Source organism: Sebastes umbrosus, chromosome 15 (assembly GCF_015220745.1).
Source record: "Sebastes umbrosus isolate fSebUmb1 chromosome 15, fSebUmb1.pri, whole genome shotgun sequence".
NCBI classification, from domain to species: Eukaryota; Metazoa; Chordata; class Actinopteri; order Perciformes; family Sebastidae; genus Sebastes; species Sebastes umbrosus.
Genome location: NC_051283.1, coordinates 21,728,869 through 21,748,436, shown reverse-complemented (window position 1 = coordinate 21,748,436; position 19,568 = coordinate 21,728,869). Strand labels below are relative to the sequence as shown.

The 19,568-nt window shown below is 39.6% G+C and overlaps 4 protein-coding genes across 4 annotated transcripts in view; 1 reads left to right on the top strand and 3 right to left on the bottom strand.

The window, feature by feature from the left end:
* Positions 1–2,249, bottom strand: part of LOC119503649 (transmembrane protein 272-like) — a 3,753-nt gene extending 1,504 nt beyond the window's left edge. The window contains exons 1-5 of the mRNA XM_037795522.1: positions 1,023–2,249; positions 874–936; positions 736–786; positions 409–600; positions 1–32 (exon numbers count right to left, since the gene is read on the bottom strand). The exon at positions 1–32 is cut by the window's left edge and continues 1,504 nt beyond it. Of these exons, the coding sequence (XP_037651450.1) occupies positions 1–32; positions 409–600; positions 736–786; positions 874–934 (336 nt within the window). The 5' untranslated portion in view covers positions 935–936; positions 1,023–2,249. The remainder of the gene's footprint in view (positions 33–408; positions 601–735; positions 787–873; positions 937–1,022) is intronic.
* Positions 2,250–2,557: 308 nt separating this feature from the next.
* LOC119502936 (1-phosphatidylinositol phosphodiesterase-like) lies at positions 2,558–5,967 on the bottom strand. Its single transcript, XM_037794260.1, has 4 exons — positions 5,773–5,967; positions 4,589–4,672; positions 3,621–4,191; positions 2,558–3,183 (listed from the first exon to the last, which is right to left on the bottom strand). The coding sequence occupies exons 2-4, from the start codon at positions 4,657–4,659 to the stop codon at positions 2,794–2,796; spliced, it is 1,032 nt and encodes a 343-aa protein (XP_037650188.1). The 5' UTR covers positions 4,660–4,672; positions 5,773–5,967; the 3' UTR covers positions 2,558–2,793.
* A 2,105-nt stretch (positions 5,968–8,072) lies between these two features.
* On the bottom strand, positions 8,073–15,462 carry LOC119502937 (1-phosphatidylinositol phosphodiesterase-like). Its single transcript, XM_037794261.1, has 6 exons — positions 15,184–15,462; positions 14,622–14,749; positions 11,958–11,998; positions 11,323–11,406; positions 9,180–9,750; positions 8,073–8,733 (listed from the first exon to the last, which is right to left on the bottom strand). Exons 4-6 carry the CDS (start codon positions 11,388–11,390, stop codon positions 8,350–8,352), a joined length of 1,023 nt encoding a protein of 340 aa, XP_037650189.1. The 5' UTR covers positions 11,391–11,406; positions 11,958–11,998; positions 14,622–14,749; positions 15,184–15,462; the 3' UTR covers positions 8,073–8,349.
* Positions 15,463–16,072: 610 nt separating this feature from the next.
* LOC119502938 (protein rapunzel-like) lies at positions 16,073–18,757 on the top strand. Its single transcript, XM_037794262.1, has 2 exons — positions 16,073–16,249; positions 17,742–18,757. Exon 2 carries the CDS (start codon positions 17,787–17,789, stop codon positions 18,471–18,473), a length of 687 nt encoding a protein of 228 aa, XP_037650190.1. The 5' UTR covers positions 16,073–16,249; positions 17,742–17,786; the 3' UTR covers positions 18,474–18,757.
* The last annotated feature ends 811 nt before the right edge of the window (positions 18,758–19,568 follow it).

Sequence of the window (19,568 nt, the reverse complement as noted above, 5' to 3'; positions counted from 1 at the left end):
GGGAGGATAGACAGGATAAACCCAGGTATTGCCTATAGGAGATTTAGAGTTAAAACTACACACTGAACTGAACTTAAAGGCTCTGAAAACACCTTTGGGTCCAACATGAACACAAACAGATTTCTGCCTGTGCTGTTTTCACTGGTTAAAAGTGGAAAAAAAGACGATTTCCATCAATCAGCACATTTGAATCAGAATGTGATGACAGTTTGTGGGTTGTATCTGATCAAACCGCACCCACACAGTCCTGATAGAGTTTCGGAGTGTTAAACTCTTAAGGATGTTTGTTTTGTGTGTCACATTTTTAAGCCCCTGAAAAATTGCCCTCAAATCTAAAATCAAGTTTTCAGAGGCCTTTAAACTAAGTATTAGAAGTATAACGTAGCATGAAATGTATTTTTCTCCCACCTGCAATGAACCAGCCGAAACTGAAGAGGTGTAGGAAGGCCGTGCAGGACGTGCACATGAAGAACCCCATGCCGTCCCCCCAGGTGGTTTTGGTGTAGGTCAGAGACAGAGAGAGGAGGCTGGTTGCTCCCAGCACTATCAGGTAAATGGGGATTTTGGGTTGTACTGGACATCGGCTCAGATGTGTGGCCCCTATGAAGCAGGTATCCAGAACCAGAAAGATGTCAATATTTACATGGCGTTATGAAAAGATTCCAAAAATAATACTGCTTGTTGTCAAAAAATAATACACAAAATATTGCAGTGATCAAATAGAAGTAGACCCACCGAAACCAATGGCTGCAATCATAACCATCCACCAAATAATATTCACCACAACTATGAGAAAGGAAGAGAGAGCGGGTCAAGGAACAGTAAAACATAAAACAAGGCAGACATAAATGTAACAGAGAGAAGACTTCTAACCAAGTGATGAAATGACCACAGGTCTTCGAGGCCTGCCTTCGACATCTGGAGACGCGTTCATATCTGCAGTAAAGAAAGTCAGAGTCTTGTCACAGTTATACACAGACATCAACAGGAAGATGAGCTGCAGCAGCAGTGTTATACTATACCTGTCCAGCTCTGAATGGAGACACTTTAAAGCCTTTTTTCTTCCTCCAGTATTCACTAAAGAGTGTCGGCGTTAGTCACTTCAAGCAGTCAACTTTGTGCACATCCTTTTGCTGTTTGGGCAGGATGTTAAGACATGTTGTTTCAAACCAACGTATTTCAACAACTGTTTCGCAACTCTGTGCTTTGAGGAAATAATGATACAATCTGTCATCTGATACAAACTATCTGCACGCAGAGTGTGTTTTAAACCACAAACTATAGTCACATGGTGTCATATTTCTCTTGCAAACCTCACATTTCTGACATTTTACATTTTGAAAATTCATTGATCAATAAATCTTAATAGGATTGCATCGTGCAGCACGAGTGGCCAAATTAATGCAATCCAGCACGGAGAAGACTATGTGGTGCACTTGCAGTTACTCAGACAGGGAAAAACTGTATTATCAGCTCTCATCAGTGTGGTATTAAATACACACAGTGCACTTGCATCACACATTTTCTCATGTCTATATCTTCTGTAGAACAGTTGAACAGTGAAAACTGAGTGCACCTGCTTATGGTTGGTTAAAATACACATTCAGTTCGCCAAAATAAAAATATGCTTTTGAATAGTATACAATATTCAAGTGATTCCTAAAAAGTGTCTTTTAGTTTGACAAGATTGGCAGAATGGTTGGAACTCACCAGTGAAAGCTAAATGCAGAGATGAAGATTTATTGATCAAATAATGAAAGAAAAAAAAGAAGAAAGAAACCTCATTTAAAGGTACAGCGTGTACAAGTATAAGTATAAACATATAAACATTCATTTAATGGTATATAAAGGAATAATTTAAGCTTTATTATTCTATTCTGTTTTATGCTGAGTACAGAAGACACTGACATTGATCTCTTTCGGGGTACAAAGTATGACGGTACGGGTAAGCAAACATTGTGAGTGTATTGACCCATGAGCTGACAGAAAAACAAACAGGTGTAGCCAGTGAAAATACTGACTGATGTGTGGTGATGTATTTCATGTATGTGTGTTGAAGGTATAAAGATGGGCAGTTGGAAATATAACATCGCTCAATGCCTGGACAGTATCTGTGACCGTTGAAGGAGGCTAAATAACGCTCAAACTTATTCTACATTTTGGCGAGGAAAAACTGGCATGGCCATTTTCAAAGGGGTCCCTTGACCTCTGACCTCAAGATATGTTAATGCAAATGGGTTCTATGGGTACCCACGAGTCTCCCCTTTACAGATATGCCCACTTTATGATAATCACATGCAGTTTGGGGCAAGTCATAGTCAAGTCAGCACACTGACACACTGACAGCTGTTGTTGCCTGTTGGGCTTCAGTTTGCCATGTTATGATTTGAGAACATTATTTTTATACTAAATGCAGTACCTGTGAGGGTTTCTGGACAATATTTGTCATTGTTTTGTGTTGTTAATTGATTTCCAATAATAAATATATACATACATTTGCATAAAGCAAGCATATTTGCCCACTCCCATGTTGATAAGAGTATTAAATACTTGACAAATCTCCCTTTAAGGTACATTTTGAACAGATAACATTTTTTTGGATTAATTTGGGATTAATCATGATTAACTATGGACAATCATGCGATTAATCGTGATTAAATATTTTAATCGACTGACAGCCCGAGTTACAACTATTGAATCTGAACTACAACGGCAGTATTTGCTATCCATATTAATGCCTTGTTGATCGTTCAGTCATTGACAATCTTCTGTTCCCTCGTGCTTGATTTTGGCTCAGACATTAGTAAAATGTTTGATATTCTTTCTCAGTGAAGAAATTATATCATATATAGTGTTTTTCAAACTTGCTTCACTATGTATTGCGTTAAAGGCCTGTTTTCTCTTTATGCCCTCTCTCAGTTGGAAGTCAATGATCATTTGAATAACAGGAGCAGCAGGGAAGTCCATGCATATGATTCCAAGACGCTGGTTCAGGTCCGTCTTGGCACTCAGGTAGTCGTACAGTTGTGAATTGACGCGCTGAGCGACGGCTCTGGGGTACGCGAACAAACCAGCTCCACTGCTGTAGGTGAGAAAAATCTGGTCCTTATTTCCTGCAGGTGCAGCCTCCAGGTGCTCATAGACGCTCTGCCATTTCTTCTCCACATGCAGGAGTGAGTATACCTACAGGGAACAGCAAATGTTTAATAACTCAGAAGCATTCAATTCAATTCTTTATGCATTTTTATAAATTACTAATGATGTGGGCAATAGGGTTTGTAGTACCATTTCAAATGTACATGGTTCGGTTTTTGATCCTAACCCTTTGACCAGTGATTCGCTAACTAAGCTGTAGTTGTGGCCTTCTTTATACTGCTTTCTCAATAACTGATTCCTCTCAGTTTATACATGCTGGCTGGAGAATGTAAAGATACACCTCAAGCTCGAATAGCTAAAGCGTACTCCTCTTGGCTCAACAGGAACATTTAACAAGATCTAGCAACCCTCTCTGCTACATTACTTTTCATTCTTTGCTGTTGGCTAGAGTTGGTTTTGATGTGTGTTTGTTGATTTTTATTGTGAAAATGTAATACAATTTATAAAATAATATGTTTTCATACCTTCCATTTATCGGCTATGTCCAGGGAACCATAGCGCATCCCCAAGTCTGGCCCAGAAAAGTCTTGCAGGATGATGAGTTTCCCACGAGCCTCTCCCATGGTCGGCACGAGCCGGCTGTGCCACAGCAGGTCCCAGTTAGCGTAGCGATGGATGTAGTCTACCACAGCATCGTAGATGTCATTCGTGTCACTCAACTCCTCCCTCACACGCATCAGCACTGTCTCACTGGGATACTCTCGAAGGAAGTCAGTCACATTCTCCAGCACGTGGCCAAAGTGCGCCCACTGATAGACCACCCAGTGATGGATGGTGAGGTTCCCTTTGGCGTGACGGACACGGACGTCTAGGAAGCGGACGCCGGCTCGGAGCTGGGAGGCCAGGCTCCAGGTCTGGCACTGAGCATACACACCGCCGTACAGGGCCATGGCGTTGTGGGTCCCAGGCATGGTGATCTCAGACAGCGGCTGATCATCGGGGATGCTGTCCATCCAGGACGGGTTGAGGAACTCCGGGTTGGGCGTGTCATCATAGTCAGGTCTCTGAACGGCACCGTAACTCAAACCAATGACTCTAAAACATAACAGAGGTTTGCCAGAGGCATAGTCTATGTAGTAAAATACATCAGGTTTTTATGGGAGGTTTGTCTTGTTCTCAGAGAACGTCAAAGGTTGTAGTCTTATCATTCAAGATGTTGGTGTTTTAAAGCCATTTGAGACTATAACTGTCAATAATGGTGATTAAATTTAGCCATTGATTGTTTTAGCTTTGTTATTAACAATGTTTTCTTTTCTTATTACTCCTATTCATTGAGTGGGTATTTGTTGACTTGAGTGATAAGAAGTTAAACTGCTTTTGGGATAAAGAAAGTTATATTAAATTGAATTGTATTAAATCCTATACGAATGCACTTGTATTTAGAGTGTTAGAATAATGTATTATCAATGTGACACATTTTCAGTTTACTCACCCCGCTAGCACCATCAGCTTAATTAACACCTTCTCCATTTTCACTGGACCTCCTCTGATGCCGCCCATCATTGATTGATCAGTTCTGATGATCAGCAGAGGCAAAGGCAAGGAAAACACAACTGAGGTCAACATCGAACTATAAAGCGAGGAATCTCTGTTTTTCTTTATGTCCCTCACGTATCTCAAGAACCTGAATAGGCATGTTTTGAACATGCACTGCACTAGTTTAGTTAAATGTAACATGAATAACAACAGACAGTAACGTCACAGCCACACACACACAAACATGTTGTTGGTGAAGAAGAAGACATAAAGCTTGCAATTTGTTACAACTGCAAGTCCAAAATAAGCCGTGGAAGAACGACCTTAAAATATTTGGAACAACTAACTTAATCAGACACTTATTATATTGTTGTTCCCAGTGAAACAGCTAATGATGCGTTCAAGCTCCATTCAGTAAAAATGAGTAGGCCATTGGGTATATTATAATATTATCATGATGTGTTCAAATGTAATCTTGTAAAATTTAGTTTTTGGTGAGATATTTGAATAAATACAGTTGTTTGAAGGAGATGTTTTCACAGCAATATAAAATAGATTATAGAGAGGGAATTATGACCTGTTTAAATTCCTAACACTACCTCTAAGCAGCAATTAAAACTACTGATGCCAAGATTTTTTCATCATTTGAATTGTGTGTTTTAATGCAAATAACCACTATAGATGACAATAACAAGGTCAGAGGAGAACATTTAGATTTTTTTTACGGTTTACGCTAACTTTGGAACGGTTGAAAAAATCGGAATCGGCAGGTCAGACTTTTAAAAAATCGGAAATTGGAATCAGCCAAGAAAAATGCAATCGGTGCATCTCTACTACATTTATCTAAACTTTAGGTAAATCATTATTGTTCAATATCTGTTGAGAATAAAACAGATTAGATTTCCCATCAACTCTCATTCTCTCCCTGGCTAGCTATCTTTTAGTAAGGCAGGTGCCTATTACAAAAAAAAACCACTTTCACTTCATGAAAATGTGTTGGCCAATATAAAAACCAAACAAACAAACAATTCGATCCCGGTCGGGGTTGAGGTTGACCTCAATCACCTCTCCAGGATATTTCAATGGCAAGCTACCTTTTTTTAATCAAAATACTGAACCTACTGATGTGTTGATTCATACCTGAAACCAGAAGATGTTGGTCCTTAGTTTGGTCCGGGTGTCTGGGGACAGAAAGAGAGGAGCTGAGGTGGTCAGAGGCAGAATGACAGAGTCAGTGTGTCAGCCTGGGATGTTATTGTGGGAAATACCATAGAGGAGCAACTGAGCTCCACGCTGCAGAGCAGGGGTGGAAGTAGAGGGGTGTGTTTGTGTGTGAGGATTTATTTATCTGATCACGTCCCTCATTTATTGTGGTTCAATTATCAATCCAAAAATCAAGTCAAGGAAGTGGATCTGACCAGTGATAAAGGTTTCTTTAAGTCCACGTTGAGGATGTTTGCCTTGTTACAACATTGTACCAGGTCTTATTTTAAAATAAAACAATTTAGTAATTTCACAGGAATGAAAATACAAAATTTAATCTGGTCAGTAGAGTGACTTTATAATCCCTCAGAAAAAAACAATTATTCTAGTTAAAACAGTATTAAGGGCTTGTCTATGTGCATCGACTACAGGTGATTGTGTTTAGATGTAATACAGTTCCCTCCAGGTGATCCTGAGATATCGCTTTAACGAGAACGGGAAGGACGCAAGGTCACCCTGACCTTGACCTTTGACCACCAAAATCTAATCTAAAGATCTGTGATACTGTAACTGGTTAAAAAAATACACATGATTTTGTCACCCTGTAGCTGTTCAGTCTGCTAACTCGCTTGTCCTAGGTATGTTACGTGCCCAGGCTGCCTATTGGCCTGCACGACGTTGAGTATCTAGCTACTATTAACAAGACTACTTGTGTTCAAGGATCTGATATTAGTTTATGGTTTATTTGTGATGTGCTGTGGGTTTACTAACAGTGGATGTTACTCCATTCGAGACTGACCAATAGAGATGTGTCTTACGTCTTTCAACGTCGGTCGTGTAGGTGGGTGAGATTGAACAGCAAACAAAACTTTGGATCCGCAAACAAAAGTTGTGGAATTGCAAACAAAACTTTTGGATTCGCATTAATACAGTTTTAATCCCAATTTTATTTGACTGGCAATAAAACCATTTTTTTGATTGCAGTGTTGTTAGTTTTGCTCTTCAATCTATTTTTTTTATTTTTTATTACAGTATGGAAAGTTTTGCTCTTAAACCTATTCTGTTTGATTGGATGATAAAGACTTAAGTAACTCCATCAGCTGCTGTCCAGACTGTATGTCTTTTTTCAAACTAGATGCTGCAAGCTGATCAGTGTGCTTCAGTTTCTCTTCTTTTCCCAGGTTAAACCCAGTAAAGTACTAAAAGCAAACTTGACACTGTACCAAACTGTAGGCCTTATTTCATAACATTATGAAACAACTTGCAATGTTCCACAAAAACATAATGGATTATCATTAACATTAATGTTTGATACTTCATAATAATAATACTTATATATATATATATATATATATATATATATTGCAAAAACTACTAAAAATCATAACTTGTAGGACATTAGTTTGTGATTTTGAAAGGTTTCTGCATTTTGATGTAGCCTACTGTATCAAACATTTGTTGCACAGTAAAAAAAAAATTAAATTAAATTAAATTAAATGAATATACATTTTTTTAGGTGAGCATTTCTTTTAGGTGGCTAAAATAAGTAAGGTTGCAACCAACTGTGCCAAGCGTGAAGGAGATCTACAGTGGCTGACGTGAACATGTTAATGGCTCTCTCTAGAGCCAGTGTTTGGTTTGTCTGTTCTGTGCTACTGTAGAAATATGGCAGCCGGCTCCGTGAAGTGGACCCGCTGCATATGCAGATATAAACAGCTCTTTCTAAGGTAACAAAAACACAACGATTCAGGTGATTATACACTAATGAAAACATAGTTATGAACATTAGATTCCATTACTGCTAATATATCACCCAAAATACTACACACTGGTTCTTTAAAGTGTACCAGTAAACCATGCAAAGACAATAAATCCAATGTGAAATTAGCAATCTGCTTCAGTAAGAATGTGTCTGAAGTCGTGTGACAGTTGAAGTGGGTTTGTGATGCAAAGGTTGACACACTTGTTGCTGACCACCACCTCACACACACCAACGACCCAGAACAGGATGTTAGTGCCAACACAACCTGATGCCAAGTGCCTCTGCAGCAGCACTGCCACCCTGTGACAAAGAAACACATTGTGCTAACATCCTGGCTTTAACATTATATTAAACATTTGCAAGGTGGAGCGGAACATTATTGATATTTATTTGACTTACTTTAACTTTATCACAGTTACTAAATGACCTGACTGGTGATGTATATTCACAAAATGTCAATTATAACCCAATTTAGCACTTTTCACTGCAGTTTATTACTGCACAAAACTTCACAGGCTGACCATTTATGATTCATTTTGTATGTTGCATTTATTTTGTTCCCAGTATCTTTGGTGAAATAACACAATGAGAAGTTTCATCTGAGGTATAATTTAGATCATATTTGTTACAGTAAAGTAGTAAAGTTACACCAAACTATTGAATCCAAGCAGTATAATACCAAGTAGTATTTGATGCCTCATCGATCGTACAGTCATTGACCAGTCTACTGTTCCCTCGAGCTTGATTTTGGCTCAGACATTAACATTAAAATGTTTGATCATCTTCTTTCTCAGTGAAGAAACTGTATTTTTCAAACTTGCCTTGCTAGGTACCGCGTTAACGGCCTGTTTTCTCTTTATGCCCTCTCTCAGTTGGAAGTCAATGATCATTTGAATAACAGGAGCAGCAGGGAAGTCCATGCATATGATTCCAAGGCGCTGGTTCAGGTCCGTCTTGGCCCTCAGGTAGTCGTACAATTGTGGATTGACGCGCTGAGCGACGGCTCTGGGGTACGCGAACAAACCAGCTCCACTGCTGTAGGTGAGAAAAATCTGGTCCTTGTTTCCTGCAGGTGCAGCCTCCAGGTGCTCATAGACGCTCTGCCATTTCTCCTCCACATGTATGAGTGTGGGTACCTACAGGGAACAACAAAAGCAGTCATTTCAATTCTTTATGCATTTTTATGAACTGCTTATGATGCGGGTGCCCACAGCCGTTTGTTTTGGTCCTGTTCACCAGGAATTTGTGATACCCTTTCAAATGTACGTAGCAGTTTTTGATCCTAACCCTTTGACCACTGATTTATTAACCAAGCTGTAGTTGTGGCCTTCTTAATACTGCTTTCTCAATAACTGATTCCTCTCAGTTTATACATGCTGGCTGGAGAATGTAAAGACACACCTCAAGCTCGAATAGCTAAAGCGTACTCCTCTTGGCTTAACAGGAACATTTAACAAGATCTAGCAACCCTCTCTGCTACATTACTTTTCATTCTTTGCTGTGGGCTAGAGTTGGTTTTGATGTGTGTTTGTTAAAATAATAAAATAATTTAAAAAATATATTAAAAAATCAATTTTCATACCTTCCAGTTATCGGCTATGTCCAGGGAACCATAGCGCATCCCCAAGTCTGGCCCAGAAAAGTCTTGCAGGACGATGAGTTTCCCTCGAGCCTCTCCCATGGTCGGCACAAGCCGGCTGTGCCACAGCAGGTCCCAGTTAGCGTAGCGATGGATGTAGTCTACCACAGCACCGTAGATGTCATTCGTGTCACTCAACTCCTCCCTCACACGCATCAGCACTGTCTCACTGGGATACTCTCGAAGGAAGTCAGCCACGCCCTCCAGCACGTGGCCGAAGTGCGCCCGTTGATAGGACACCCCGTGATGGATGGTGAGGTTCCCTTTGGCGTGACGGACACGGACGTCTAGGAAGCGGACGCCGGCTCGGAGCTGGGAGGCCAGGCTCCAGGTCTGACACTCAGCATACACACCGCCGTACAGGGCCATGGCGTTGTGGGTCCCAGGCATGGTGATCTCGGACAGCGGCTGATCATCGGGGATGCTGTCCATCCAGGACGGGTTGAGGAACTCCGGGTTGGGCGTGTCATCATAGTCAGGTCTCTGAACGGCACCGTAACTCAAACCAATGACTCTAAAACATAACAGAGGTTTGCCAGATGCATAGCCTTTGTAGTAAAATACATAAAGTTTTTATGGAGATTTGTCTTGTTCTCAGAGAACGTCAAAGGTTGAAGTCTTATCGTTCATGATGTGTGTGTAATCACCTGAAAGAATCGTTGTGTTTCTGTTAGCTTAGAATGAGCCCTTCATATCTACATAGGGAGCGGGTCCTCTTCACGGAGCCTGCCATGATGCACAACCATGTTTCTACAGTAGCCCAGAAAAGACAAACCAAATACCGGCTCTAGAGAGAGCCTTTCGCCTCTTTACTTTACCTGAAGGCAACTGTAAGCTTCTATTGAGGTTTTCGAAATGAAGCCTCAAATGTCCGTTAGGTGCGAACCTTCCTTTGTGTGTGCTGCTGCAAGCAGGAGAGCAGTTTTTGACCACAGTGAAAATCTTGTTTTTGAAAGGCTAAACACCAACAAATCTGGATTGAAGCAGGATATTTCGCACCGCTCTGTGACCCAGAGGTTGCGGGCGCTGCCGTCGTGTATGCCGCTGTCTTAATCCTTAGTCCAAAACTAGATGTAATAATTTCCAAAATTCACAACATGTTTTTATCTAACGAAATATCCTGCTTCAATCCATATTTGTTGGCATTTAGCCTGCTCTCTCTTTGCTCTCCCACATGCTGTTGCACACGCAAAGGAAGGCTCACACCTTACGGACATTCAGAGCTTCATTCGAAAATCTCAATTGAAGGTTTGAATGTAAAAAAAATAACATTTGGTTCAGCCGGGTGGCTCAGTCCGATCCACTTTGTTTCCCATTTACAGAGTCAGGGCTGTGTATGAACACCAGATTTTTTTTTTAGCGCGCACACAGAACGGAGAGCCAGCAGACCATGAGGAGATATTCGCTGAATTTGACAAAAAGTGTACTGGAATAGCATCACAAACTCCACCTTTAAGTAACACTTAAATTGGAAATACGCATTTACAATAAGCATTACTTAACCATAAAGAGCATTAATAAATGGTTAATGATGGTTAAGTAATGCTTATACAGTATAACACACACTAATTTATATGTTAGGCTATAAGTTAAGGAGCGTCTACATGAAGATAGAGGAACAAGCAAACCTCTACATGAAGACCATGGAGTGTGTCCACTGATCTCATCCTTTACTAAAAATAAGTCATAAATTGGTGGATGGACAAGTAAGTGGACAATCGTGACCCTTAAATAAACATTTATAAAAACAGTTTTATGGCTTAGCTGTGAACTTCATGACATATATGTTAATTAACATATTTATCAACCATTTATTAATATTAGTTGCTTATTATTGTATTACTTAACTGTTGCTTATTACTGTATTAACATTAATAAATGTATTTTCAAACATTACATAATGTAAAAAACGAATACCTTAGTTAACATGAACACCATTAGTAAATGCTTAAAAGACACTTTAGTTACTGTTAATTAACTGTTCATTAAGGGTTATTAATGCATTAAATAATTTTATTTAATATACCTTTATTCTAAAATTTTACCGAATAAATTGTTATCAATTAATCATTTTCAGTTTACTCACCCCACTAGCACCATCAGCTCAATTAACATCTTCTCCATTTTCACGGGACCTCCTCTGATGCCGCCCATCACTTATTGATCACTTCTGATGATCAGCAGAGGTGAAAACAAGACAAATACAACTGAGGTCAGCATTTAGTTAAATGTTGAGTGAACAACAAATTGTCCAATAAGGAGATCATTTAATTAGATCATTAAGTTATCAATAAACTGGTCAACAGAACAATGAGAAATAATCAAAACATACTGTACATTTGTGACAGGCACTAAAACTTTAGGCGAATCATGATTGTTTAATATTTGTTGAGAATAAAACAGATTAGATGATAGAAAAACTAAATTTCCTGTCAACTCTTATTCTCTCTCAGGCTGGCAAGCATGCACCTGCTATACATTACTAAAAATGAAAACCACTCTCCCTTCACGAAAGGACGTCAGCCCATATAAAAACCAAACAAACAGTGGAAACAATTTGATCCCAGTCCGGGTTGAGGTCGACCTCAGCTCACCCCTCCAGGCCATTTCAATGGCAGGCTTAAACCTTTCTAATCCCAAAACTCAACCAAACCATCCACTGCTGCTGCATCAAACCTGCTGATGTGCTGATGTGCTGCTCTCGTCCGCTGCGGTTCATACCTGAAACCAGAAGGGGTTCGTCCTCAGTCCGGTCCGGGTGCCTGGGGAACAGAGAGAGAGGAGCGGAGGGGGTCAGAGGCAAAATGACAGAGTCAGTGTGTCGACCTGGGATGTTATTGTGGGAAATACCATAGAGGAGCAGGGGTGGGCGTAGAGGGGTGTGTTTGTGTGTGAGGGGTATTCATCTCATCACGTCCCTCATTTATTGTGATTCAGAAATACATTAAAAAAATACAAAAACTCAAGTCCAGGAAGTATGAATTAGTGAATGTAGTGTTGGGCTTCTGGCCAGTGTTATTTAAGTCGACATTGGGGATGTTTGCCTTGCTACAACACTGCCATAGTACCTAATCTTATTTTGAAATAAAACAATTCAGTGTGAACAGGTGAAAAGGATTGAAAATACAAAATGTAATCTGGTTAGCACTGATTTTATTAAGAAAAATATATATTTTTTAGTTACAGTAGCATTAAGGGCTTGTCTTAGTGCATCAACTACAGGTGAATGTTTTCCCACAGTGTTTCTTATCAGTTAGTGAAAGCTTAAAAATAGACCCAATACTGATAAGATGTGTATCAATACAAATGTAAGGATTTCAACAGAGAGAACTTGGGTAGTTTTGACATAAAAATGAATATCGTAAGGTCTACGCAGATATTTTTGCATACAACAGGCTATGTTAAGAGTAAATTACTAAAAACAAATGTAGCAGTATTTGGGTTTTTGTTTTAGATTGCCCAGTTTTAATGAAATTATAGGACGTGGACAAAATAACAGAAACACACAACACTGAGACTATCAAATACCCAACATGGAGGACGGGTATATTGTATTCTGTAATGATGTTATATTAGTAAGTCTTGAAGTTCACATAAAGATTCAGTTGGTTTTGTCATAAAAAACCTACACCTGTCACATTTGTCCAAATGTTTTAATAAAGCATACAACACAAATGACGTGTTTAATGTAAATATCTGTTGATTGTGGAGGGACTGAAGGTGTTTGACTGGAACCTGGTGTTCACAAAACCTCTCACAAATGTATCTATTAGTTTTTCTATAGAAGCTTTTTCCATCTCTGGAACATCACAAGGACATTTTTCACGCCATCCAGCAGGGGCATGCTGAATCTGTTGCTTTTCAGATTAAGAACAATAAACTGAGAAAGGTGTGAAACGAGATCACAGTGATCAACTTGCACTTCAGCTGGAAGAAGACACAGCTGCTGTCCAGACATACGTATGTCTTCTTGCAAACTAGATGCTGCAAGCTGATCGGTGTGCTCCAGTTTCTCTTCTTTCCCAGGTTAAAATCCAGTAAGTACTAAAAGCAACCCACCTTGTAGGACATTAGTTTGTGATTTTGAAGGTATAGTAGGCTTAGTATAGTATGTCATAAAAAGTCATAGTATAATATGTCAAAATAGCTATAAATTATTTCAAATTGTCTCAAAGGTTCAGAAAGACTACATCTCCCTAACAGATCTGATCAACTATCTGCCAAACGTCTAATGGATTACATCTCAGAGGTCCTCTACTGTATGAGTGACATCATTATGACAAATGTGCTTGAAATTAATATTTTTGGACGAGCATGCCACAGAATAATTCACCCCTCAGAGGACACAGACTGAGGCAGTGTGAAGTCCTGAGCTCCGAGGGGTCAGGGAGAGTGTATCTGGTGAGTGTGTGTGTGTGTGTGTGTGTGTGTGTGTGAATGTAGTACATGGAAAACTCTGCAGATGTTTTCTTGTTTAGTCACACATCACTTCGTGGGAAGTCAAATATTACATAACAGACGTGTCCTTGTCCTGTTGAATAATATTTGGTTAGCTGTCAATACAGATTTTATATCAAGAGTGTGCATGAAGAGAAATTCCTGCAGTTTTTATTAAATGATCAGGCCAGGTGAATCCAGGTGAACGCTGGGAACTAATCACACTTTCTTTGACTTTTAGCTGAGCAATAAAAACTTTTATTTCTATAAAATATAAAGTGAAGCTAATGGAAAAATGTGTTTCTCAGTGTGCTTAAGGCTAATACACTATCGATACACTATCCTTTTGTCAGTAACTGTATCGACAATACTGTTAATTAACTTGACGTTAATTAGTTTGATTATTGTTTGTTGTTAAAGCCTCTAGTGAAGTTGACATAATGTGATATTTTAAGGTAAGGGGCTTTGGTGTGCAGGAAGCTGAGCTTAGACTGCGCCACAGTGTAATTCTTTATACTACCACCAGATAGCGCCAAAGTGACAACCTGGCGGGTTTATAAGATAAGTGAAACTTATCAATACTGTTTTTATCAATGGAGTCTGGCTGCTTTGAAGAGAGCATAGATAAGTTTCACTTTCAGTTCAGTTCCATGATGGAAGGGCTGTCTGACAGCAGGATAAGGTGGTGAAAATATTCTAAATATAGTGTATACTTAATGGATATTGTTTGTTTTGGGTGAGCCTTTCTTTTAGGTGGCTAAAATACGTTTTGCTGACGTCCCCGTCCACAGCAGTACATTCAAACTGGCTGCGTGCATCTACTGGAGGTAATACACTGACGGTTAAGTACCTCATACAACCCCAGTTCAAAATAACCCAAACTATCCCTTTAAGTAAAGCACTTCAAATTATCTTTGTGTATGAAATGTCCTGTATGAATTTACTTACCTTGTCTTGACACAGACATAGCCTACAGAGGATGATGAGGGCGAAATTTGGAAGAAGTGGACCAAGAGATGGAGGACATCCAGAAGAAGTTACAGGAGAACATCATGGACAAACAGAGAGAGAAGGTCCTGAGGGTTGGTAAGAAATAAAATCCAAATTGTCAGCTGTTCACCAAAAAACAATCAATCAATCCAATCATAGCATATACAGTACAGTATGTCACAAAAGTCATGCTTCATGCATTTCGATCGTTCTGTTTTAAAGTAACTGTGTTTGAGTGTATTTTAGCTGCTTTGTGTTACATGCCAATACATGCAGATAAAGTTTTATATAAAGTATACATTAAGAGTTCATTGTTGTTGCACAATAAAACAGAATGACACAAAAACGAACACGTTCAACTTATAGAAGAAAACATTTCATTAATGTCATAAATAAAGGTAGAAATCTGAATTACAATGGGTTAATATTTTGTTTTTGTAGCTATAGCACACACACACACACACGCACGCACGCACACACACACACACACACACACACACACACACACACACACACACACCTTTCTCCGGAAAGACAAAATCAGCTCTAGATACTTCTGTTGAATTTCATTGTATCCCTCAGTATCGGTCTCTGCATACCTTTTGCAGGCTGAACTGTAAGAGATACAGGGGAGAGAAACATTTCTTTTTTAAACATATTTTTTGCTATATTTCATGTTTGCATTTGCTTGTTCCCTTCAGTTGCACCTCGTATCCTTATTGTATAATTTTGGTCATCATAGTTATTGATATTTTAGTTTCAAAGACTGTGTGAATGTGTGAATGAGAGTCAAATTAAAAGCGTTTTTTATCAGTTAAGGTAGAAAAGCGGCACATAAGTGTTGTCAACTGCTTTTACCATTTATGTGATTTATATATCCAGGCTACTTTGTGTAACATGCCAACAAATGCTGATGCATTTTTATATAAACACTATGAAAACTGTTCCTTTCCTTTGACACTGTGTCTGGAAAGAAATGTTGCTGTTGACAATTTCGAATGTAATTTAAAAAAAATAAAATCCTTTTATCTCGAAATTTAATTTGGGTGAACTGACCCCTTACTTCCCAGTGCTTTGTGAGTGTGACTACGAAAAGACATGTTCAAATGTATCAGTCTGGACATAAAATGAAGGAATATTATCATATTTGCTGTGTTTTTATAAAAAAGCTGTTTGCAATGTAATTTAATTTTTCGTATCATTATCAGTGATACTCAGGACATAAAAGTGATTCTGTTTCCTGGTTATAAAGTGTGTCTTTCACTTCACTGATGATATCTGTGGTATCTGGTCACCCATACTGGTTTGGGGACCAGTAATTAAAACAAACAATGAAAAGGATACATTCAGCAGGTCATTCAGCATTCAGTGCCTTTGTTGCAGCCTGTGGTTGGAGGCTGCAGCCGCAGTGCATCTGGAGGAACTCCCCTCACCCAATCAGCAGAGAGTATGCATGAGTCACTTCCTCGTGTTTACTCTCTTATTTGGCAGAAAGGGGCTGTCCTTGTTTAACTGGGGAGGAAAATGGTCGAAAGGAGAGTCAGAAGGCTTCAGTAGACAGAGTGATTCCAACCGTTTTATCTCTGGTGAGTAAACATTTGTCATCTCTGTGCTTTCTAATCTATGATCTGAAGGAGGTTTAAACTCTGTGTGATAACTGAGTCAGCTAGGAATGATGAAATGAACATAGAAGATGGTTGATTCATGTGTGTGCGTAGGGCTGGGAATCAGGAAATGAGAGAAACAGGCTCGAAAACAAACAAAGCAATTAAAGTTAAAGGTGCCAAATAGCCACTAGAAGTTATTTGAATTGGTAAAGATGATACATGGAAGGTCACAAGGACACGTAACCATTTGTTTATTTCCAGTCTTTCTTGTGTTACTACTGTAGGGAGACACACCCACTGTGATCCCTGAGTTATTTTTCCTGCAGGACAACATTGAGAAGGATGATTAATGTCAAAGCTATGAGAAAGATGCATCACAGATTGATTTGGGTCTGTGGTCTCAGAAAGTAGTCGTAGATTTCTGACTGAAGTGCTTTATTATAAACAATATAATATAAAATAATTTCCCAAAATGCAAGACATGCTTAATTTTTAACAGAATCCTTAATTCTGACATTGTGGAAGAACAAAAACAAGTTTCCTCTTTAACTGCAACAATCAGTCGATTAATTGGCAAGTATTTTGATGATAGATTAATCGTTTAAGTATTTTTATTCTTTTTTTTTAAAGATAAAATACCAAAAATGAACTGGTTAGGGCGTCTCAGATGTGAATATTTGCTGGTCTTTTTAGTCTTCAATGATATTAATTTAGATATCTTTGGGTTTCTTATTGTTGGTTGGACAAAATAACAGATTAATCAATAATATTGATAAAAAATATTGATTACTTTGAGCCGTATTCCTCCTCTGCTCACATGTTGAAGCTCTGTGCATTGCTGCAGATAACATGAGCCCTCATGCAACCTGTTGTCAGTAACACACTGTAAGATGACACCTTCTACAATATGGCAATCGTGCAGCAGCTGGTGACATGTGGGCTGTAGCACCAGCAACCTGAGAGTCAGCCATGAGCTTGAAGGAACAGTATGTAGCATTTGGGGGGATCTTTTGTATGTTTTCTTGTAAAATAAGAATCGTTTTATTTTTGTTACCTTAGAATGAGCCGTTTATATCTACATACGTAACGGGTCCTTTTCACGGAGCCAGCTGCCATGTTTCTACAGTAGCCAAGAATGGACAAACCAAACACTGGCTCTAGAGAGGGCCATTCGCGTTTTCATGTTTTCACGTCGGCCACAGTTCTCCTACACACTTGGCACATGGGAGAAGTTTAAGTTGGTTGCAATCTGCAACCTCACCGCTAGATGTCGCCAGATCCTACACGCTGCACCTTTAATTTCTAGGGTCATGCAAGAAGAAGCAACTTTTGAAACCCTATGTGACTAATGCGTTAGTTAAAGCTTTAAGATTGTGGTCTGAAGATAAAGCTACCATGCAGAGTACGGATTCAGTTTTAAAGATATATTAAAGATATATTTTAAACATATGGTGCTTTTTTGTCTCTCCAGACACTTTGTGTCGAACATTATCGTGGCAGAAGAAAAGCAGCAGTGATGGCTGATGCACAAAAGATAAAGAAAACTGCAGCCATGGTGCTGGGCTGCGTGGAGAAGGTGTCCTCCTTTGCCTCCTCCATCGACCCCATCTTCGGTATAGTCTCCTCCCTGGTTGGGGTGGCTCGCAAGGGCCTGATTCAGGACGAGGAACACCCTCTGGACAAGGAGTTCCAGCCACTCCACTCCAAACTGGAGACCATCCACGAAAAGAACCAGCAATGCCTGAAGCGGATCCGCATCGACGAGGTGAACGAAACCTACGGCAAGTACGAGGAGTACATCAAGCACCAGTACACTGCCTTCAACGACATGGTGGCACAGGTGAAGAAAGATCCACACAACACCCAGCGCTACATGGAAAACTATGAGAAGATTTATGAGAGAGACAAGAGTGACATGAGCCTGGATGTGTACTACCGTGGTGTGATGGGTACCAAATTGTTGTTTGGAAGAACCCTGCTAAAGGTGTACCTGGACAACTGCGACGGCAACCGTGAGATCATGGAGCGCCGCTGTTCACACATCACCCACCTGTTCCACATGGGCCTCATCGCCCTCATGGCCTACACAGCTGTTACAGAGGACGACGAAGACGAGGTGCGTGAGAAGTGGACCAAGAGGGTGGCGGACATCCAGGAGAAGATGCAGGAGGTGCTCAGTCAGTGCAAAGACGACTCGTCCTGAACATGGACCAACAGAGAGAGGACGTCCAGGAACAATCTCTACTCTCAGCTGTGGACCAATGAAAAAAGACAAAATATGTTATAATATATATCTAAATAAAACCAAAGCCATGCTGTCCTTTGTGCACTTGCATTTTAGTTATTGCATCAACATTATGTATGTTATATTTTTGCTCCAAGAGACCACTATATGTTTCAGTTGCTTTGTGTTACAGTACATGCCAATATATGCTGATGTTTTATACAATCTCTCCAATTAAAATGTACATATTATTGGTCGATAAAGCTGTATATTTGTGAAATTCATTTCATCCACACTAAAACCAACATTCTATACATAATAAAGCCATGTTTTCTAGTTAGTAAAATGTGTTATAAGGTTGTGTATAGAGGCATAGCTCTGAATTCAACATGGATTAATAACACACATAACTTCTAGAAATAACACATCTTAATTAAAGCTGCGAGCAGCGATGAACGGGCCCTCGCCCCTGCGGGCACGTCTGGGGAACGCGCACGTCGGGGCACGTACATGTCTTCAGGCTAAGACTCTTATAAAACATGTCAAATTTGGGGAAGATTGGACAATGTATAGTCAATTTACAACAACTTCCTGTTTCCTGTAGGGGGTGCTATGACTATCACGCATAATACCACATATATGTCTTCAGGCCTGGACTATTATCCAGCTTGTGAAGTTTGGAGCAGATTGGACTATGTAAAGTCAATTTACAACAGCTTCCTGTGTCATGGCGAATCATTTAAATTCTCCGCCACGCCATGTCAACACCATTTCATGAAAACTCACAATTTGAGCAACTTTTCATCACAAAGGTCTTAAGATACTACTGACCAAATTTGAAGTTGATCGGGTTAAATCTCTAGGAGGAGTTCATAAAAGTATGCATAAAATACATAAATTACATGAAAAACACAAAATTCAATATGGCCGACTTCCGGATGGGTGGAGCAAATGAAACCCAATTAGGAATATGTTTCCAAGAATGAGTGGGATATGCATACCAAATTTCATGAATATCGGATTAATTTTGTCCAAATCACAGCCTTCCACGCGGTAGGGGGCGCCATAGAGCCG

Coding starts and splice junctions, on each gene's coding strand:
- LOC119502937 (XM_037794261.1), bottom strand. CDS start 11,390: ATGGGCGGCATCAGAGGAGGTCCCGTGAAAATGGAGAAGATGTTAATT. Junction 9,751..11,322: donor GAGCTGATGGTGCTAGTGGG/GTGAGTAAACTG, acceptor GTTATGTTTTAG/AGTCATTGGTTTGAGTTACG. Junction 8,734..9,179: donor ACATAGCCGATAACTGGAAG/GTATGAAAATTG, acceptor TGTTCCCTGTAG/GTACCCACACTCATACATGT.
- LOC119502936 (XM_037794260.1), bottom strand. CDS start 4,659: ATGATGGGCGGCATCAGAGGAGGTCCAGTGAAAATGGAGAAGGTGTTA. Junction 4,192..4,588: donor AAGCTGATGGTGCTAGCGGG/GTGAGTAAACTG, acceptor GTTATGTTTTAG/AGTCATTGGTTTGAGTTACG. Junction 3,184..3,620: donor ACATAGCCGATAAATGGAAG/GTATGAAAACAT, acceptor TGTTCCCTGTAG/GTATACTCACTCCTGCATGT.
- LOC119502938 (XM_037794262.1), top strand. CDS start 17,787: ATGGCTGATGCACAAAAGATAAAGAAAACTGCAGCCATGGTGCTGGGC.